The sequence below is a fragment of the Gymnoscopelus microlampas genome (genome assembly GCF_963454915.1).
Source record: "Gymnoscopelus microlampas genome assembly, chromosome: 7".
Taxonomy (NCBI): domain Eukaryota; kingdom Metazoa; phylum Chordata; class Actinopteri; order Myctophiformes; family Myctophidae; genus Gymnoscopelus; species Gymnoscopelus microlampas.
The window spans coordinates 46465223-46486350 of NC_139944.1; the positions used below are offsets into that span (position 1 = coordinate 46465223).

General features: G+C 40.9%; 2 protein-coding genes across 2 annotated transcripts; one reads left to right on the forward strand and one right to left on the reverse strand.

Annotated features, from left to right (window-relative positions):
- Positions 1-830: 830 nt before the first annotated feature.
- On the forward strand, positions 831-10528 carry atad3 (ATPase family AAA domain containing 3). Its single transcript, XM_084062057.1, has 16 exons — positions 831-1118; positions 1787-1863; positions 2840-2941; positions 3351-3410; positions 3495-3564; positions 4083-4248; positions 4542-4611; positions 5321-5476; positions 6117-6173; positions 6295-6420; positions 6531-6655; positions 7024-7075; positions 7209-7279; positions 7838-8005; positions 8916-9024; positions 9675-10528. Exons 1-16 carry the CDS (start codon positions 920-922, stop codon positions 9864-9866), a joined length of 1800 nt encoding a protein of 599 aa, XP_083918183.1. The 5' UTR covers positions 831-919; the 3' UTR covers positions 9867-10528.
- Positions 10529-18575: 8047 nt separating this feature from the next.
- tmem240b (transmembrane protein 240b) lies at positions 18576-20701 on the reverse strand (the record flags this gene model as incomplete). Its single annotated transcript, XM_084061851.1, has 4 exons — positions 20584-20701; positions 20316-20422; positions 18907-19106; positions 18576-18586 (listed from the first exon to the last, which is right to left on the reverse strand). Exons 1-4 carry the CDS (start codon positions 20617-20619, stop codon positions 18576-18578), a joined length of 354 nt encoding a protein of 117 aa, XP_083917977.1. The 5' UTR covers positions 20620-20701.
- Positions 20702-21128: the final 427 nt, after the last annotated feature.

Here is a 21128-nt window from a genome sequence, read left to right on the forward strand (position 1 = left end):
CTGGGACCCCAGTCTACACTGTGGTATCATCAGTGTTAATTTAACTCTTGAGCATGGTTCCATTTGTACGCTCTTGTCTTGGAGTTACAAACACATGAGGGTACATTTACTATCAATCATTTGGCTGGGGAGGGGACCCCTTGGAGCCCCTTCAAAGACCCCTGGGGGTCCCCTGACCCCAACTTTGAGAACCACTGCTCTAGTCCACACTCAGTTAGGTAATATTTTTCTTTGCAGTCTATGGTGCCAATGTGAGTTTAATATTAAACCTTGGTTAAATAAATTACCTCCACGGCCACCGTATCATTTTGGGAGGGGCCCCAAGCCCCCAGAACCCAGTGCTTGCATTGAAGCGAAATGGACATGCTGGCCATTCGTAGGTACTGCAGCTTAAACGGAATGGGGCCACTGTGCGAAAACTGTTTCGACCAATGGGCTTGGCTCACGAGCTTGCGCACACGCTTGCGCACAGGGACGCGCACCTCTGTGACGTAAAACGCGTCACTTCTGTGACGCAGAACGGATCACAGTGGCCCCAAATAGGCTACGCCCATCACACTTTACAACCCGGAAGAAGGGGTGAATTCGCTTCACGCGCTGGGTGAGCAACTCAATGCAAGTGGACGGGAGGCGATATCCGGTGCCCTCTCTATTATTTTTAACTCTATGGAGGGGCCTCACAATAACCTCTGCTGGAGACGGCCAATGAGAAAGTGTCGTATTCGTCGTTAGCCAATCACATAGGCTGTTATTCAGAAACATGTTACGTCAAGTTGCGTCATAGTCTCGTGCGCTTGCGTAGACGGTAGCAGCATGACAGCTGCGCACGCGTGTGGAGGAAGTGAGGTGACTGACAGTTAGGTGTCGTTTTGCCGGTGTTCTCCTTAGCGCTCCGCTGTCTGTCACTGCAATCAGTGCGATGTCCTGGCTGTTTGGACTCAACAGAGGTCAGCCTGACCCACCGCCCGGCCTGCCGGAACCCCCGCCACCTCCTCCCCAGGCCGGCGGCGACTCTAGCGGCGGCGGCGGTGGAGATAAACCCAAGGACAAATGGAGCAACTTCGATCCAACGGGACTGGAGCGAGCAGCCCAGGCAGCCAAGAACCTGGACCAGTCTCGTAAGTCATCATCTCAGGGCAAATATTAAATACTTATTTTAATAAAGAGTCTTATACTGTTTCTTAGCAGCATGATGACTCATGTTCACAACTAACAGTAGCATGAGATGCAGGCAGCAGCACCATCATGCTCTGTCTCAGTCAGTGAATCAGTGATGATGCTGATGCAACATCTATCACAGAGCAGGGTTGAACTCACTCGACCTTCTAGGTTATTCTAGGTGAAGAGTGCAAAGGTCACAAGTCGCAAACTTGCCTCACACTAGGCCTACCGACATCAGACTGTGAGAATCAAGGAGTTAATTAAAACAAAAAACTTTTTAACAGAGTACATGTCATTTCCTGTGTTCTGGTGAATTTTGGGAGTTTGATACCAAATCAAGGAGAAATCAAGGAAATTAGTTACAATCAAGAAGATGTGGTTGAAATCAAGGAGACTCTTGCAGAATGTTGGCAGCCCTGCTTATGTCCATTATTAGGCTATATACTCATATTTTGTGTGATCATCACAATAATCACTTGATTATCAATCATGATTGATCTACTATATAATGTAACCCAAAGTAACACTGGATCCTTATTATATATTATAGTAATACTGTAAAGTCATCAATTTTAAATTGAACTGCTGTGTTGGACTAGAGCCCTGTGTTGTCTCTGAACTTCAGGTCATGCCAAAGAGGCATTGGAACTGGCTCGCATGCAGGAGCAGAGCGTTCAGATGGAACACACCAGCAAAATAAAGGTACTGTCAAAGTTCTCTCAACAGATTCACAGTAAAGTGATGCATCACTTTTCTGTAGTGCTGAAGGTGACCGTGTGTACACCCATTTACAGCATAGGCTCTATCTTACACACACGGCATAAAACGGAGCACAGCACAAGTGTCATTGCTAGTTTACAACCTACACTACCTACCCAGCATCCACATTGTGTAAAGTAGCAAATCAGTGCTTCGCTACTTGGGCTCATCTGTGCGCCCATGTCCAACCACACCTTGGTCTTGAGGTGTGGTTGGGCACATTGTTGGTGCAGCATTGCTATCTAGAGTGAGCAGAATGTGATTGCGCCATAGACCCAACAAAAACCTGGTTTAGTCCTGGCACAGCATTTTCCTGTGAAGAAAAAGGGAACGTCTGCACACAATTGCTCCTTTTGGTTAATTATTTAACCAAAAAAAACAAACGTTTTGCCTGTGTTAGGCTTCCCTTTTCTTCACTTGATTATTTTTGGGTCCAGCACTTGTTTAAAGAACTGTGGCGGTGTGCATGTTTTTTCCCACAGTATTTTCCTGCTAATTAAATGGCAAATAAGATTAACTCATTCAAAAACTCACTTGAAATGCTCCAAAACTTAAATAACAGCAGTCAAACAAAATGCTAACCTGAAGAAGACTGCAAGGTCGAAACATTGTTTGTTTGACTGCTGTTTATTACAGTTTTAGAGCATTTAAAGTGAGTTGCGAGCCCTTCCTTTTTCGGAATAAGATAACGCATACTGTATATAGGCACGTTCAAGTGCATGTACACTCTTCTTGCAATCAATATACAGCTGAATTTATAGGTTGTCATGTTCAACACATCACTCACGTTCAGCATGGCATTGCTGTAATATGTGTGTTCAACAGATTCTTGGAGTTTCTTGTGATGTTATTCCTGTTCCTTTTGTCTGTTATTTCTGTTCATCTCTCTGTTGTTTATGTTCCTTTGTCGTGGTGGTAGGAGTACGAGGCTGCAGTTGAACAGCTCAAAGGAGACCAGCTCCGCATCCAGGGAGACGAGAAGAGGAAAACGATGAATGAGGAGACCAAACAGCATCAAGCAGTGAGAATTAAATCATCATGAGGGTCTGCTTTTGACAGAATTTCAGATGTACAACGCTATGATGCTTGTAGGATCTATTTTTGCCCCTCGTCTAAATGTTTTTAAGAAAAGAATCTAATGTGACCATGGTTAGGACTGGGAGATATGACTTAAAATAAATCTCTCGATTTATTTGAAACTTTTGCCTCGATTATTTAATTAACAAAGTATTATTATTTGAAAATATTTAAATAAAAATGAACAAGATCAAGTGGGTTCTAAATAACGGTTTCAATATATTTTCAGTTAATTACCCAGCCCTAACCATGGTGCATTATTGAACCAGAATGATGGTTATGAGTTCTGTTAGTCCAGCAGGGGGTGCTATATTGTGGTCAGTATGGTTACTGTCTTTTCTGGCCCATCACAGAGAGCTCAGTACCAAGACAGACTTTCCAGACAGAGGTACGAGGACCAACTGAGACAACAGGTTAGGCCATATCCATTATATTAAATTCAAATTAGTTTTTGCCTGGTGTAATTAAAATCTAATTGGGATTTTGTTTTCTTACAGCAAGCCATAAATGAGGAAAACCTTCGCAAACAAGAGGAGTCGGTGCATAAACAGGAGGCCATGAGGAAAGGTATTGCATTAATATTGCATTAGCCTCGCTCTGTTAAGCCAATCACACAGTAGTGGGAAAACTACAGATTGGGGTCCAGGGACCCTAAGGGGTCTTTGAGGGTGTTCCAGGGGGTCCCCAGCAGAATTAGTTAAATGGCATCAAAATCAGTCTTATATATTAACCACTTTAACCCTATTTTATACTTAGGCTATTCAAAAAAAGCAGATCGACCAGCTTACAACCCGCCTCGATGTGACATGTTGTGAGCTTGTAGATCTGCTATTTAAAAAAAAAAGAAAAAAATCCTGAAAAATTCTATTCTTTTATAATTGATTCCAAATTTAGAATTTTGAAAAGCAATTTTAACAACCCTCGTATGGGGTCCCTGTCAGAACATATTTTCAGATGGGGGGGGGGGGGGGGGCACAGTCTAACACATTTATACATTTGTGGGTCCTTGACATGAACATTTTTGAGAACCACCACCTCTCTAGAGGGGAGTTTCATCCACGTGTCTTGTGTCCTGGTGTCTCTAGCAACGATAGAGCATGAGATGGGTCTGAGACACAAGAACGAGCTTCTACGCATCGAGGCAGAGTCTAAAGCACAGGCCCACGTGGAGAGAGAGAACGCTGATCTGATACGTGAGCAGATCCGTCTGAAGGCAGCAGAACACAGGCAGACTGTTCTGGAATCCATAAAGTAAGATACACTACATATCGCCTCTGTCGGGTGGAAACCTTGTACAGTATGTCTAAAACCATCACTTTTCAGGAAATGGGGAAAAAATAACTTGTGTTCCAAAGTATCCAATGTACTTATTTTGTTATTTAGTCATAAGCTCTTGTTAATACTTTTCATTGGTTCAATATTTATAAAACCCACAGATGGTTTTCCAAACCATTTTCACATTTGCTTAAAAAAAAGAATCATAAGAATTCTCAATGGAACAATAAGAAACCAGGACCAGGTTGTAACGACCAATCTTCTTTTAGGACTGCCGGCACTGTGTTCGGAGAAGGTTTTCGGGCCTTTGTGTCAGACTGGGACAAAATCACAGCTACGGTGAGACATCTCTTCATCTCCACAATGACTTTGTGAACCGTCTGATCTATCCTACTGGAAAGAAAAAGATGTTGCTTGTTAAACCCTAATTTTCCAGTTCAGACTGGGTAATCACGTCAGTAAAAGAAACATAGATTAAGATCTTTCCCTTAAATTTACTGGAGAAATTATGCTAATACCACTATCAAGAAAGCATGGGCACAAGTTTAATTTGGAATTTCTGGGCTTTGTAGAAGGCACATTCCTGTACAGGTATAGAGTTTAAAGTAATTCTTTGTAATGTTTTCAATTAACAAAGGTTATTTTTGATATAATCTTTCACTGGATATTTTTCACAATAACCATTTCACATAAATGTGTTTTTTGACAACTTCTCTAAACACTTTCATTTTATTTATTTGTATTCGTGAGTGTCGGCCCAAACACGCCAAAATTACTAATTACTAATATCCTCGTGCACTAGGACACTGCAGCATTCCTTTTTCAGCGATCCTTTAATAGACAAACGCTGAAGCGTTCCTTTAATAGACTAACGCTGTAATGTCGACAGAGCTACTAGGGTTGTCGCTAAAATTAATGTTACAGAGTATGACTTTAACTGATTAAATTAGTATTGTCCTTTTGTAATAATAATAATAATATCTGTTGACAATAATCAATACTGTATTGAAACTCTGAATGCTGTGCAACTCTTCCCTCACTTCACCAGGTAGCAGGACTTACCCTTTTAGCTGTGGGAGTATATACAGCCCGCAATGCAACAGGAGTGGCAGGGCGCTACATTGAGGCCCGACTTGGGAAGCCATCGTTGGTCAGAGAGACCTCCCGCCTCACTGTTGCAGAGGCACTCAAGCATCCCATCAAGGTAGCACATTTAGGAATAGTTTTGGTTCATTATTTGCATTGTGGTTTTATATTGCATTGAACATAACCACTTACATATACTTAGTTGACCGGGATCCCCAAGGGCTCAATACTTACTCCTTTTTTCCCTCTGCTAGGGTTCATATGGTCAAGCATACACCTACTGTATGGTTGTGTTCATCTCTATGTGATTACTAGTAGAACCCACCCACTGTAGTCTCCCCAAAGCAGCAAAATAACGGTATTTTTAAACACACAAAAATGCTGGGGTACTTAAGAAATGACCTGCAACAGGTAGCGTTTTACATGTGTGGATTACATAGATGATCGAGAAGTTCCACATTCTTTCATTCTATAGTTGCTATACTGTACATTTTCTGGTGGTTCATGTGCTTTCACATTGGCCGCAAAATATATTATTTTGAGCAATGCATTTTATGGTCTTGATACTTCAGAAGTTCAGTTTGTTCCTATTCGCCCTAGTTGCCAGAGAGGCTTGCGGCTTACAATGAGAAACCAAAAATACACACATGGCACATTTTAGTCACATCATCAGATCTAGTGAAGTAATGTTTACTCCATAGACAAGTGACACTGCCTCTTTAACATCTCTTCTTTCTCTCTACCTTCACCCCTCTTAGGTGGCCAAACGGCTGAAAAGCAAACCTCAGGATGCCCTTGAAGGAGTTGTGCTCAGTGTAAGTGCCAGTACTTCATGCTGATGAGACTTTGTACCATAAAAGGGCAGATGTGACAAATACAGATGTGTATTTATTTTTCCTACAACCACTATAAATGCATTTTCTTCTGGTCACTCAGCCGTCCCTGGAAGAGCGTGTGCGTGACATTGCCATAGCAACTAGAAATACAAGACAGAACCGTGGCCTTTACAGAAACATTCTCATGTATGGACCTCCAGGCACTGGAAAAACTCTCTTTGCCAAGGTAAATGCAAGGTTACAAAAGATGAACGATGCATACATAATGCATGTGTGGTTTTATATGTATATGGCAGCTTTACACTACTGTGGGGTACTTTTCTCTGTTTTGAGTAGAAGCTGGCAATGCATTCTGGTATGGATTACGCAATCATGACGGGTGGTGACGTGGCGCCTATGGGTCGTGATGGTGTGACTGCAATGCACAAAGTTTTTGACTGGGCTAATACAAGTCGCCGCGGGTAAGAAATTCTACAGAACAAATCCACTACACTGATAAACACCTTCCTGGTACCAAATTAACTACGGTACTAAAGCCTGATTTACAATTTGTCATACGACCGCGTCGGGTGCGATGCAACGTGTTTGAACATGTAGAGCTGCTACGACAGACTAATTAAGCATTAAGTTAAGCATATACTGTAGGCCTAGCCTTTTTGAGAATGTCCGCCTATAATAACAACCAAAATAGGGAGGCTCGGGTTAATGTGGTTTTAAATGGAGCCTCAGATTATATGCCCGAATAAAAAAGAACAGAACGATTGCCCATTGTACTACTGACAATGTAGTAATAATAATAAATGTATCATGTCTTTCTCTTTTGTTCTAGTCTGCTGCTGTTTGTTGATGAGGCTGATGCATTCCTTCGCAAGAGAGCCACTGTAAGTCTGTGTTTTGTACATTTCTAGGTGCATTATCTTTATGCCACGTATTGGCGCTCCCAAAACACACTATCATTTCCCCTTGTTATTATCAGTTACTTCATTTGCATTCTGTCTGTGTCCTTGTTTTTAGGAGAAGATCAGTGAAGACCTCAGAGCCACTTTGAATGCATTCCTGTATCGCACTGGAGAACAGAGCAACAAGTACTTCAATTTATTCACATCATACTCTCTGACTCCATATGAACCTCATATATGTATCCCCAGGACACTATAACTTCCTCAGTCAATTTGACTCTGAAAAGTGTACAAATGGAACCAAAAGGACAAAGACCCTGGTACTCTTTTTGGAGTGAACCACTTAAGCCTTATTTTACACTTTGTTGTACGGTGGTGTTGCACAGTGAAAATAACCGATCTACAAGCTCAGAACGTGTCAAATCGCGGCACATTTGTGAACTTGTAGATCTGCTATTTTCTCTTGCTTTTTTGTGTACATTGACATGACAAAAATGGGGAGGCCTCGGTTAAACGCTAAAGGTCCTTGCCCATCGGGAGCGTCATGAATTTTACATCAAACTATTAATTTGGTGATGCCTCATTCATACAGGATGATTTGTAGTGCGTGTTTCTGATGTACTCCTGAAACAAACAGCTGTTTAGTTTAGTGGGTCCAGTGCGTAAGGACCTTAAGGACTTTTACTTGTGCGGTCAATTGCTACTCTCATTCCAGTCCCCTTGCCATCTGTACGTTGTCTGTAGGTTTATGATGGTTCTTGCCAGCAACCAACCGGAGCAGTTTGACTGGGCCATAAATGACCGTATCGATGAAATAGTGAACTTCGCTCTACCAGGTCCTGAGGAGAGGGAACGGCTGGTGCGACTGTACTTTGACAAATACGTGCTAGAGCCGGCCACCGGAGGGAGGCAGTGAGTATTTTAACTTGCACAGCAACACAGGTGTTTTTTAAATGGGCCTCTTAACCAAGCCACTGCTCGCCCAGATAGAATCATGACATTAATTCCACTTGCACACATATTTTACACTCCTGTAAATATACTGTAAACATAAATCTATATGTGCAAGTTCTCTCTCTCTCTCTCTCTCTCTCTCTCACACACACACACACACACACACACACACACACACACACACACACACACACACACACACACACACACACACACACACACACACACACACACACACAGTATCTAACCTCCCATGTATACACTGTAACATTTTCAGTGTTAATTTATCCCTGTTTTAACTGAGATTGTACAAATGGACCTGTTTTGCTTAGATTTGTTTATGCAGAGTGATATAATGGAGTGCCTTTTATGTGTGTGTGTGTGTGTGTGTGTGTGTGTGTGTGTGTGTGTGTGTGTGTGTGTGTGTGTGTGTGTGTGTGTGTGTGTGTGTGTGTGTGTGTGTGTGTGTGTGTGTGTGTGTGTGTGTGTGTGTGAGAGAGAGAGATCCTTAGCTTAGGGCTGTGCAGATACAGGCCCTTTTTCAGGTGGTGGCTCAGAAACAGCCTGTTGTGAAAATGGAGCCCAGCCAGCCATGCTGAGGCATTAATTACAAAACAGTCTTAGGGGTCTTGGCAGCTGAGTCGTGGCATGTGACACACACACACACACACACACACACACACACGGACACACGGACACAACACAACACACCATGCAACAAAAGCAGGACATTCCAGCCGCCAACCCAGTAAAATGTCAACAATTTGTTGACCACTTGAACCCCAGCATCTATATTCTGGGGGGAACATTAGCCAAAAATAGCCGATCTAACGGAAAAATCTTAATGTTTTTCATCCTTTTTCTGCAGGAGGATGAAGCTGGCCCAGTTTGACTATGGAGTGAAGTGCTCTGAGATTGCAGTGCGCACAGTGGGCATGTCAGGCAGAGAGATCTCCAAACTGGGTGTGGCGTGGCAGGTGTGTATTGTTAATAAAAAAAAATAGTGAATAGAGTTTGTATACAGTGTATATGTTTTAATCCACAAATATATTATTTTATATTGCCACGACACGTTGTGAGCTTGTATATGTGTTTTTTCGTAAGCTTGTAGGTCTGCTATTTTTGCATGATACTGTTGACAAAGTGTAAAATTGGACTTAAAGGGGTCCTAGGTTGATTTTGTAGATTTTTTTCCGGTTCTGTTTAAAAACAATAGCAGGATAAAAAACATGGCAGGCTGCATAAGGCTAATGTTATAGTACACTGATGTAAGCAGTACAGTGCTGGGTGCTTACATCAGCTAATTGATGTGCTTACATGCAGCTAATTAAATTAATAACGGGTGGGTTACATTTATGTGTGTGAGAATGTGCAAGCATTGACCATTGGCACTCCCATGGTTCTGGGCACACCTACATCTATCATACCCATTATTCATTTTATTAGCTTTAGCTGCGTTGCTTACTAGCCTGCCCTGCAGTAGTTTTTAACTTGAACTGGAAAACTAGCAACACGATCAGCCTAGGGTTTCATTCCCCTTTAAGTGGTTAAATAACACTGCATATATCCAAGTGCTGCAACGTTGTTCTCATTAAGTAATGGAACATGGTGTTTCATGCCCTCCCAGGCCGCAGCATATTCCTCTCAAGATGGGATCCTAACAGAGGCCATGATTGATGCTCGTGTTGATGACGCCGTCAAGCAGCATCTTCAGAAGATGGACTGGCTGCATGGAGAGGGAGGTGACGAAGGCAAGAGCGCTCCACCTCTCCGATCTGGACCGTCAGGCATTGCTGGCAAAATGGGCTTCGACTCTTAAGCCTCACGGTCACAGAGATCTGTGATGCTGGACCGAAAGATCCAGAGTTTAGGTGATCTTGCTGCCAACGCTCCTTGTGAGGGTGGGACTGAAGAGTTAAACTGTTCCTTCTCCTCCTAAGGAGGCAATTCCAGTTTGAGATTTGAGATTTAATGCTCAAATCTCAAAATGCTAGACCAGGGTATTGGAGTGTCAAACGTTTAGAACACGGTGTCTGTGTGACATGTTCCGCAAGACTGCTAGCAACAGCAATACAATATACACAAGATAATACAGGACTCTGGTGAATGAAAAAGATTAAAAAGATAGAATCAAGTTTTAAAAGTACAGACCAGACACACACAAAAAAAAAACTACTGTGGCAGCAAAACAAACCTCAGCAGCAGTGGGGGACTGGTAGTCTTACGTGGTCTTACTGTTGGTCTTACTTTGTACATGTCTGTCTCCTACCTATGTTACACAAGATATGAGGCAGTACATGGTAACAACTTCTGCCATTTGTTATGTCTGAGACATAGTATAAAATACTGCGTAATATGTAAAGATTGTAAAGGTGTACTTTACATTGAAACCATGTGTCTGTAATTATATTGATGTTGTGCAAAGTGAGAGTTCTGTTCAAATAATGAAAGTGACTGTTTTTATATAAAAAAGTAAATGTTCCCATGTTTCTTACAGACTTATTTTTGTAAATCACGTTGGTTATCACATGAGACAATTTATCTTTGAAATCTTTCACTTAAACTAAAATGTGAAATTTCTCATTTATGGTTACACAACAACAACTATGTAGTAGCCATTTCATTTGATTTCATATTTTTTGACTGAATGGCGCCCCCACTGGTCGCCTCGGAAAATGGCACCATCGTTCCCTATTAATCAGGCCGCAGCTGTGTGTAGCAGGACGCCAGAGGAGAAACAGATTTTCAACCACTCGCTCGCGCCATAGTTTACACACACAGCGCAGATCATGAATGAAAGACATTGAACCGAATTATTTTGAGTTTATTTTTGAACCTTTATGCTGCGCCTGTTTGTTTTGAAAGCTTTTTAGTTTAAGTCTGGAGCCTGTTATTGTTTTCGTTGTTTGCCCCCCGCCCCCCATATTATTTGAAACGTTTACAAACTCCTTCCATACATCAACCTGTCCTGTTCAAATCAACCTGTTCGATCCAACAAGATGCAACTATCAACAAACATCAAACAGTGAGTAACAACAACAGCCCAAGTCAAAGCATAGTGAGCGCGTTTAAGACGTATCCTGGCGTGGATAGGCATATTGGCCCTACAAACTATTCTAATGGTCATTTATAATTATGAGCCCTAACTGGGTCATGTCAGACCCTAGAAAATCTTAACCTAAGCTTAAGGTGGGGAAAAGATGCAAGAGACTTAACATGTACAATAATGCTCACTGTTTAAATCCAGTGTCAAGCTTTATTTAAAGAAAGTATTTAAAATTCAAAAACTGACAGGTTAGGTCATCACAGTGCGGCAGGGCGAGAGGAAGGGTCAAACCTAACTTATGCTTCGTCATATGACGGTGTTGTGCCCTGAAAATAGCAGAGCTAATGAAGGGATGCATCATGGACGCGGAATGGATGCGTCGTGAGCTTGTAGGTCGGCTATTTTCGGTACGCGACGCCGTCATACAATGACGTATCAATCAGCCCTTAAGATCAGTTGAGGCAGTAATTCATTTCCTATGGGGAAAACCACTTGGGAGTTCAATATTTCACAGTAATGGCTGATGACCTGAGACAGCCGATCACATTTCCTCTTACAAAGAAAGTCAAGGGCATGAAGTGGCCCCTGCTGTGGCTACATGATAAAACCTTGTCACTGTCGCACACCACAATACAGAAGGTGTTGGTTCAAACCATTGACTGGCAGAAAACTGGAATCTTAAGCCTATTCAGCTTCAATGTTTACACGTATGTCAGGTCCCTACAAAATACAAACCTGTATTTCACAGAATTCTATTTAATAAGCATCAGGCAAAATCTTTTAAATAAACCCCTCATTTAGTTTACATTTGTGTCCTGTACATAATGATTACGGTACTTGTTCATTGGCAGCTGACTGGATATTGCCGGATAATCACAAATCCCCAGTGATGAACCATAACTCGTACAATAAAATCCCTGGATTTATTTTGCTACTACTCCTACAGATTCTGTCAAACTCACACAAGCTGGTAAACATTATCTCTGGGGTCATGTGATCAAGATGTATCAGTTTGATTTTTCAGATCCCATTCCAAGTGACTATGACTGCCTTCCAAAGTTTGCGGGCCCAGGGGCCTGTTCCTCGAAAGGTGAATTAGAGCTAAAGCCTGGCTTTAACACCTATCCTGGCTTAATTTAGCCAGGATTAGGGCTGAATCGGTTTCCATGAAAGCTGAATTATCTTGAAAATTAGTTTAGCCAGTTCACCCTGGCTAAGTTTAGCCATGACCCGATTCCACAAAAGAGAATTGAAGCAAGCCTACATTAGTTACCATGGCAATTTAGCTGTGAAGTTAGCCTGGTCAGGAGCAGGCTAACAGCCAAGCTTACTTAATCCAGTCAGTGCCTTTGTTCTTCAAGTTTTTCCACAGTTAATTCAACACATGTGTTTGTACTGTATATGGACTCATTTGAATGACCCTGCATTCAAATAAAATGAAATCAATACAATAAGATATAATCAAATTAATTATATTACTGAAATAGTGTGTGACCATGAATCATAATTGTTTCACAATGACTCATGTGATATGTCAGTCACTCTGTTAACACTATAGTTCATATTATTGTTAGATGTTTGATAATATATTACAGATTTTTTTTTAATATTATGAAAAATGTCTGACACACACACACACACACACACATATATATATATATATATATATATATATATGTATATGTATATGTATATGTATATATGTATATGTATATGTATATATATATATATATGTATATGTATGTATATATATATATGTATATATATATATGTATATATATATATATGTATGTATATATATATATATATATATATATATATATATATATATATATATATATATATATATAACCGATATATTATTAGTTACGGGTTTAAAGGAGCCTCTTCACTGAATGTAAGTCAATGAGGAGCATATTTTAGTCAATGGAGAAATTATTTTTTATTTCTTGTCCACCTTTGGAGTTACATCATGATGGCAAGGTAACTACACAACCCAAACCTCTACCAAATGGGTCTTGCAAATGTGGGGTTATTGCGTGTGGATTGCGTGGGATTTGAACTCAGGACCTTCAGTATGCACGGCCTGAATCTTAACCACTGCTCCATCATGGTACATACTTTCTATGGTCTCTTGCACGCTCTTCAGTGAAAGATCAGATAAAGGTGCAAGAGTCGGGTAATAGTTGGAAACCTGTCCTAGTTAGATTTGAACCGGTAACCTTCTGGTTGCAAGTCCTGTATCTAAACCATTGCACCACAGAGGTTCTGACTTTTTCTGTTAACTTAGCCTATCAAATTCTGGACCCTTTTCCCTTTAAATATCCATTGCCATTGACAATGCATTGGGCGCTTAAAGTCAAATATTTCAAAAACTACAAATCATCAAATTTCTCTTTTGGGCCTTGAGTCTTGGGACTTAAGGCCCAAAAGAGAAATTTGATGTCTCCGCGGGAGTAATTGGTTCGACTCAAGACTCTTTTGGGTCTTGAGTCTTGGGGAAAAAAAAAAAGTGCACCAGTTGGATTTGAACCGGGAACCTTCTGGTTGCAAGTCCTGTATCTAAACCAAGAGTCGGGTAATAGTTGGAAACCTGTCCTAGTTAGATTTGAACCGGTAACCTTCTGGTTGCAAGTCCTGTATCTAAACCATTGCACCACAGAGGTTCTGACTTGTTCTGTTAACTTAGCCTATCAAATTCTGGACCCTTTTCCCTTTAAGTATCCATTGCCATTGACAATGCATTGGGCGCTTAAAGTCAAATATTTCAAAAACTACAAATCATTTCAAAGTAAAACATCTCAAGGATGCATGTCCACAGTAAGGTGGAATTTTTGAACTGTGAATGGAGTTTCTAGGTGAAAGTGTTTTTTTGAGGTCCCAAAACCTTCCATCCGCCTCCATTATAAATCTCTGAACTTTTAAAGGAGTGCAATTCTAAAACTATGCAACATTTCAAAGATTCCTTTTCAGGCAAACATGTCCACAGTAAGATGAACATTTTAAAGTATGAATGTGTGACTACCAAAACGAAAGTTGGTCACTACCGAAACGAAAGTTAAATCCGAAAAAATCACTAAGTGTGGAGGCCAAAATCGTCCCCCCAAAAACCTGTTAGGAGTACGTTTCAGGCAATTTAGAGTTGATTGGTAGTACTTTGTAGTGACTTTTTTTTTGGTCCCTAACATTCATCGAGCTCTGGACTTAGTAATTTTTTTTTTCACCATTGTGTGACTACCGAAACGAAAGTTGGTCACTACCGAAACGAAAGTTAAAACCGAAAAAATCATTAAGTGTGGAGGCCAAAATCGTCCCCCCAAAAACCTGTTAGGAGTACGTTTCAGGCAATTTAGAGTTGATTGGTAGTACTTTGTAGTGACTTTTTTTTGGTCCCTAACATTCATCGAGCTCTGGACTTAGTATGTAGTTGTAAGCCTGCCTTTAAATGTCCATTGCCGCATTAACAATGCATGGGGCGCTTAAAGTTAAATAACTCCAAAACTACAAATGATTTCAAAGAAAACATCTCAAGCATGCATGTCCACAGTAAGGTGGAATTTTTGAACTGTGAATGGAGTTTCTAGGTGAAAGTGTTTTTTTGTGGTCCCAAAACCTTCCATCCGCCTCCATTATAAATCTCTGAACTTTTAAAGGAGTACAATTCTAAAACTATGGAACATTTCAAAGATTCCTTTTCAGGCAAACATGTCCACAGTAAGATGAACATTATAAAGTAAGAATGAGGTTACTAGGCGTAAGTATGTAGTTGTAAGCCTGCCTTTAAATGTCCATTGCCGCATCAACAATGCATGGGCGCTTAAAGTTGAATATCTCCCAAACTACAAATGATTTCAAAGAAAAAATCTCAAGCATGCATGTCCACAGTAAGGTGGAGCACAAATGATGTGAATGGAGTTTCTAGGTGAAAGTGTTTTTTTGAGGTCCCAAAATCTTCCATCGACCTCCATTATAAATCTCTGAACTTTTAAAGGAGTACTATTCTAAAACAATGAAACATTTAAAAGATCCCTTTTCAGGCAAACATGTCCATATTAGGATGAACATTTTAAAGTTTGAATGGGGTTTCTATTCTATATATGACATTTTGAATCATTACAGTCAGTTCACCTTTTTTTGGGTCTTGAGTCGAACCGATTACTCCCGCGGAGACATCAAATTTCTCTTTTGGGCCTTGAGTCTTGGGACTTAAGGCCCAAAAGAGAAATTTGATGTCTCCGCGGGAGTAATTCGTTCAACTCAAGACTCTTTTGGGTCTTGAATCTTGGGACATAAGACTCAAATCCTGGAAATGGCAAATCAGCATGTGTGGGATTTGAAGGTGCAAGAGTCAGGTAAAAGTTGGAAAAATGTCCACGTTGGATTTGAACTGGGAACCTTCCAGTTGTAAGCCCTGTATCTTAACCACTGCACCACAGTGATTCTTACTGACTTTGTTCACTTGCGTGTTGTTCACTAAAAGATTAGATAAAGGTGCAGGGGTCAGGTAAAAGTTCAAAAAATGTCCTTGTTGGATTTGAACCAGCAACCTTCTAGTTATAAGTCCTGTATCTCAATCACTGCACCACAGTAATTCATCCTAATTCTGTTCACTTGCATGTTGTTCATTGAAAGGTTAGATAAAGGTGAAACAGCCACGTAAAAGTTGGAAAATATTCCTTGTTGGTTCTGAACTCAGAACCTTCTGTGTGCAAGGCCTGTATCCTATCCGCTGCTCCACCATGGTTCATAGTTTCTCTGGTCTCTTGCAGGCTGTTCACTGAAAGATTAGATACAGACCACAAGAGTCAGATAAAAGTTAGGAATATGTCCTGGTTGAATTTGAACCCGGAACCTTCTGGTTGCAAGACCTGTATCTAAACCACTGCACCACAGTGGTTCTTACTCAATCTGTTCACTTGCGTGGTCTTCAATGAAAGATTAGATAAATGTAAAAGCCAAAGTTTGTACTTTTCCCCCTTTAAATGTCCATTGCCATTGACAATGCATTGGGCGCTTAAAGTTAAATATCTCCAAAACTACAAATGATTTCAAAGAAAAATCTCAAGCATGCATGTCCACAGTAAGGTGGATTTTTTGAACTGTGAATGGAGTTTCTAGGTGAAAGTGTTTTTTTGAGGTCCCAAAATCGTCCATCGACCTCCATTATAAATCTCTGAAGTTTTAAAGGAGTACAATTCTAAAACTATTAAACATTTCAAAGATTCCTTTTCAGGCAAACATGTCAACAGTAAGATGAACATTTTAAAGTATGATTGAGGTTACTAGTCGTAATATATTACAGATTTTTTTTTTTTATATTAATGTCTGACACACACACACACACACACACACACACACACACACACACACACACACACACACACACACACACACACACACACACACACACACACACACACACACACATATATATATACATACACACACATATATACGTATATACTCCCTGGATCTACTTATTGCGGTCGCGTTTCCTTTCTTGCTTTATACATTTTACTTCCTTGTATGATTTCATGAGCTGCTGCAGTGCTGCTGTTCAGTCACAGAGAAGAACGCCGCTCTGGCTTTGGACTCCATGATTGGTCAAGTTCAAGGATTCTGCTATCGACTTTCATGGTCTTTTATAGAAATCCTGGCTCGACACAGCCTGGCTTGACAAGGCCTAGCTCGACAAAGTCGCTCCTTTTCAGCCTGGCTTGGCGTTCGTGGAACCGAATAAACCAGGCTATAAGGACCGACTTTGTCAAGCCTGGATTTGACTTAAGGCCAGGCTTATTTAATTCACCTTTCGAGGTACAGGACCCTGGGTAGGCAACCCGGCCTGGCGGAGACCTTTACTCCACATTTCTAGTTCACAGTGTGCAGGATTAACTAATAGTTAACAGTCCAATTAAAACATCAATAGCATACCTTGGGGAGAAAAGACATAGCTGTCTTGTTGGAAAAAAAGAAAAGAAATTGAACTGCTGTCCTACTTAACTATGTGAATCCTTGTGGCCCTATTCTGGGCAGGGCATAATAGATGAACAACATTCAGTGAAAATAGCAGATATACGAGCTTGTAGATCTATTAATAGCTATTTGACATAGAACTAAGTATATTATAGGCCAGGGTATAGTGGTTAACTTACGCACAGCGTCCCCATTAGGTGCCCCATTTCAAAAGGTTTAGATCTTTGCTATTCAGTCTTGTTTTTCCACAGTCTTTATGTAGCTTAATGGTGTAGTGTCTGTCTGGCTGGCCAGTATTGCTAGATAGGTTTAGTGTTCAGTAGGTAGGCACATCAAGGAAGAGAACAAAGATAAATCACCACAGCGTCATGGTCGTTGATCAAGCTGAGTTGGCACTCTATTCTAATAGATGTCGTGGCTTGTGGTGACCATTATGGATCAGTGTTTGCTTGACGTGCGTCATGTTTCCACTGGAATCCCCCATCTGTCTCCAGTGGCCCCATCTACACAGTTCCTTTATGTTACAGAATGTGTCGACCCATGACCAAGAATCAACATCTGGGGAAAAAAACAAAAGACTGGGTTTGTGATGAAAAGACACAGCATGCAAAGACTGGAAATAATAGATGAAAGTCAAAAGATATTTGAACCCAGTTAACATGAACTGACCCTGGTTCAATTGTGTGGTTTAATTAATGTTAATTAAGTTTTGAGAAAACGAACGCCTGAGCAAAGAAATGTCTAGCAGAGAAGAGAAATGAAGAGAGGTTAAGACATGGACACCATTCTAATAATGGTGTCCATGGAGGAGAATTAAATAGCATGAATTTGACGGGTAAGATGGGAGGAATAGAAGCAGCAAATCAGAATAGACAGCCAGTGAGAGAGGAGGGGGATGCTTTGAATTTGTACAGACAGCAAAATGAAGAGTATGCATCATACACTCTAAAATCCTGAACGTTCGTTTAACCTTGAGAGTGTACCCGAGAGCATCAGGTTTAAATGAACACTCAGGATGTTAAAGTGTTATGTATGGCATTATAATTAGTTTATGAGTGCATTATAGTCATTCTAATGGCATAATACTCTGTGCCAAAAACTCCAGAAGCCTTCTGAACACATTCAGCTTTTTATTTTATGATTAAATGCTACCCTAAATCATTCAGCTGTGTCATTTTCTCATGTCATATTTTGTGTTTATGATCTGCTCATAATGTCTTGTGATTCAACAGTGACTACTGATAATAATTCTACAGTGTCTGAAAGGGTTGTGGTATGATAGATAACCACCCTTATGGGTCACTTTTGACACTATCAACTTTCAACCTGGCATGACTATTTTGGGCATGTCATTATGGGTGGGCGGGGGGGGGGGGGGTTTCAAGTTTAAAACATTTCAAAATAGATGATCTGAGCTTGTAGATTGGCTATTTTCGTTATTCGTCGTACAAGTACATAGAGCTGAGGTGATAAACTGACTCAGGATTTAGATACCTGATTACTGAATCTTTACCTTTCTCCTTTCATGGACATACATGCACACACATATGAAAGCATACACAAACACATTATGGGCGTTCCACAAGTTTAGAGAGGACATTGCTTTCTTTTAAAGACCCTTTTAAATTTAGAATTAGCTTACCTTTTATAGAATTGAAGTACTTTGCTAGGTGTTTTAATTGCGGTGTGTATTTATGTATTGTCTTGAATTGAATGTATGCATTGACCTGAGCAAGACGATTTTCCATTGTGGATAATAAATACATCTAATCTTAATCTTAATCTAATATAATCTTAATCTTCTCAGTGTTGTTGTGCAGTAAACAGGCTGTTAACTCACCGTTGTGCTGTTTGGCCTTCCAGGCCCTGAGGACAGAGTTGACTGCTCCATCTAACCACAGCAAGCACCAGGTCAGACAGAAACCCATCAGTAGGCCTAATGTCAAATCAATCTCCTGCTTGGTCACACTCTCGGCTACGGATTTGGAATCCACTCTGGACTCATCCCCATCATACGGAATGACGTGATAAACATTGTTCCTGCAGGAAGTAGACATGTGGGAAAGAGAGGTAGCAGAGATGGGCAGTATTTAAATACATGTATTTGAAATACGTATTATACGATCCTGGTCAGTATCCTAGTGTCAGTAGCACTTGCCAGCCTTGACGACCTTGCAGGTTTATGCAAAGGCTCAAATGTAACTTAGATAGCATGTTAAGTAGACAGATGCCAGGTAATTTGTAGGCCTGGCATCCTACAGATTATAGATTTTTCGATATTATACTGCTTAGACTTATGATAGGTTCTTGGTTTACCTATTATCCTAGATTACTATTCCTATATGCATGATGTACTGTATTACCTTGTGTTTTCATTGCTCACTGTAAATCACTCTGGGTTAAGAGCGTCTGCTAAATTCCTAAATTGTAAATTGTATATGGCCAACAGCCTGGTGTGGTGTCAGTATCCTGGTGAGTATCCTGGTGTCTGTGAAGTACAGGTGTATAGGTACAGACAGCTCTGTGTAGCATTGTGCATTCCGTCTCATGCCATAGTTCTTGTCTAGCTTTTGTCAATAACAAGGTTACTCTGGCCTGCATGCGCTCTCACACACAGTGGTAAACATTTTGTCTGCCTGCCCCAAACCCTGAAGAACGCTCTGCTTGTATGATCAATTTATTCTTAGAAATTCCGACATAGAAATGTAATTTAGTTGAATTAATTGACTAGTAATTGCATCAGTTTAGCCTACATAAAATGTATAAAAATACATAGCTTATTTGTATCTCAAGTACATTTCTCAGACCAGTATTGTGAGAGGAAGAGACATTAAGTGATGAGGGTATGTTGAGTGTTATGGAGTTGGGGGAAGGGACCCACTCAGATGAGATGAACAGCTGATGCTAAGAGAAACATACCACCAACACCTGGCCTCTGTCCCCTGTGGGTATATAGTAGCCTCAAACTGGACGGATCTATTAGGTTACTTGTAGTCCACAGACTCTATGCATACAATAGGGCTAAGTGTCTAATAGTCTATCAGTTATTAAATGAATAGGAACTGACACAGCCTCCAGCCTGAATAATACAAATTGTATTCGACGGTTGTGTTATTAATTTTATATTTTTGTAATACCCACCAGATGCAAAAAAAAACCGATTTCCTGCGCTGAAACACAGTGCCGTGTGAGTCCATATATACTGTAGCCTATGTCTTGTTATGTACTTTTGGATCGATGTTTGTTTACCTTCCGCACTTGCAACCACAGATGCGTTCTTCCCCACGGACATATGGCAAGATGTAGTTGTGAAAGCGGTCCAGAAGCGCGTTCATGTCCATCACACTAGCTGCAGTCTGCAAACAATCACGGAGTGGGACATATACCGACATAAATAGTATGGCCAAGAAAATTCTATTTTGGAAAATGCATGCTTTTATTTACCAATTTTAATTAGGATAATTTCTTTGGAAGAAAAAAAAAACGGTGCTGAACATCAGTTGACATCAGTTCTTACCATTAATAACAAAGACCCTGAAATCATGAAGAGCATGGTGCGGGGTGCGTCGGGTCCGGTGCGCTCGTATCCAAACTCTTCCGTTAATTCACATGTCCGTGCCGTGGTGCGTTCCAGGTAAAGACAGCGATCACATGAGAATCAATCTGTTCACTGTGCTCGTCTCACACTATCCCAAGTTCCCAACCCACCAGATGTTAGATATTTTCCATTGCACAACCTCTTGGGCATTCTTGAACTGAGAAGTAGCTGCGCGATGTCGATGTGCATCCGTCACCGTCAGCTGCCCAGATGTTTTCTAGTGGGGAGGCGCTGAGCATCTCTGTGCGTTAAGGCTACTTACTGTGCGCTGTTGACCCAGCTTGATAGAAAGCCAAGGACATGTACCTGCCAACCTCAGACCGTCCGATAACAGGAGATTTTTTCCCCAGGGGGGGGGGGGGGGTCTCTTGACCACGCTGGGGGTCCCCCCCCCAGGAATTTCCTAACAGAGTAGATGTCATTTCCAGTATTCTGGTGGATTTTGTGAGTTTGACACTTTTATC

What these genes read in the sequence shown, in the direction of transcription:
- atad3 (XM_084062057.1), top strand. Translation starts at nt 920, where the DNA reads ATGTCCTGGCTGTTTGGACTCAACAGAGGTCAGCCTGACCCACCGCCC. An exon ending in GAAAAACTCTCTTTGCCAAG is followed by an intron (nt 6,421 to 6,530) that starts GTAAATGCAAGG and finishes TGTTTTGAGTAG; the next exon opens with AAGCTGGCAATGCATTCTGG. An exon ending in AACTGGGTGTGGCGTGGCAG is followed by an intron (nt 9,025 to 9,674) that starts GTGTGTATTGTT and finishes ATGCCCTCCCAG; the next exon opens with GCCGCAGCATATTCCTCTCA.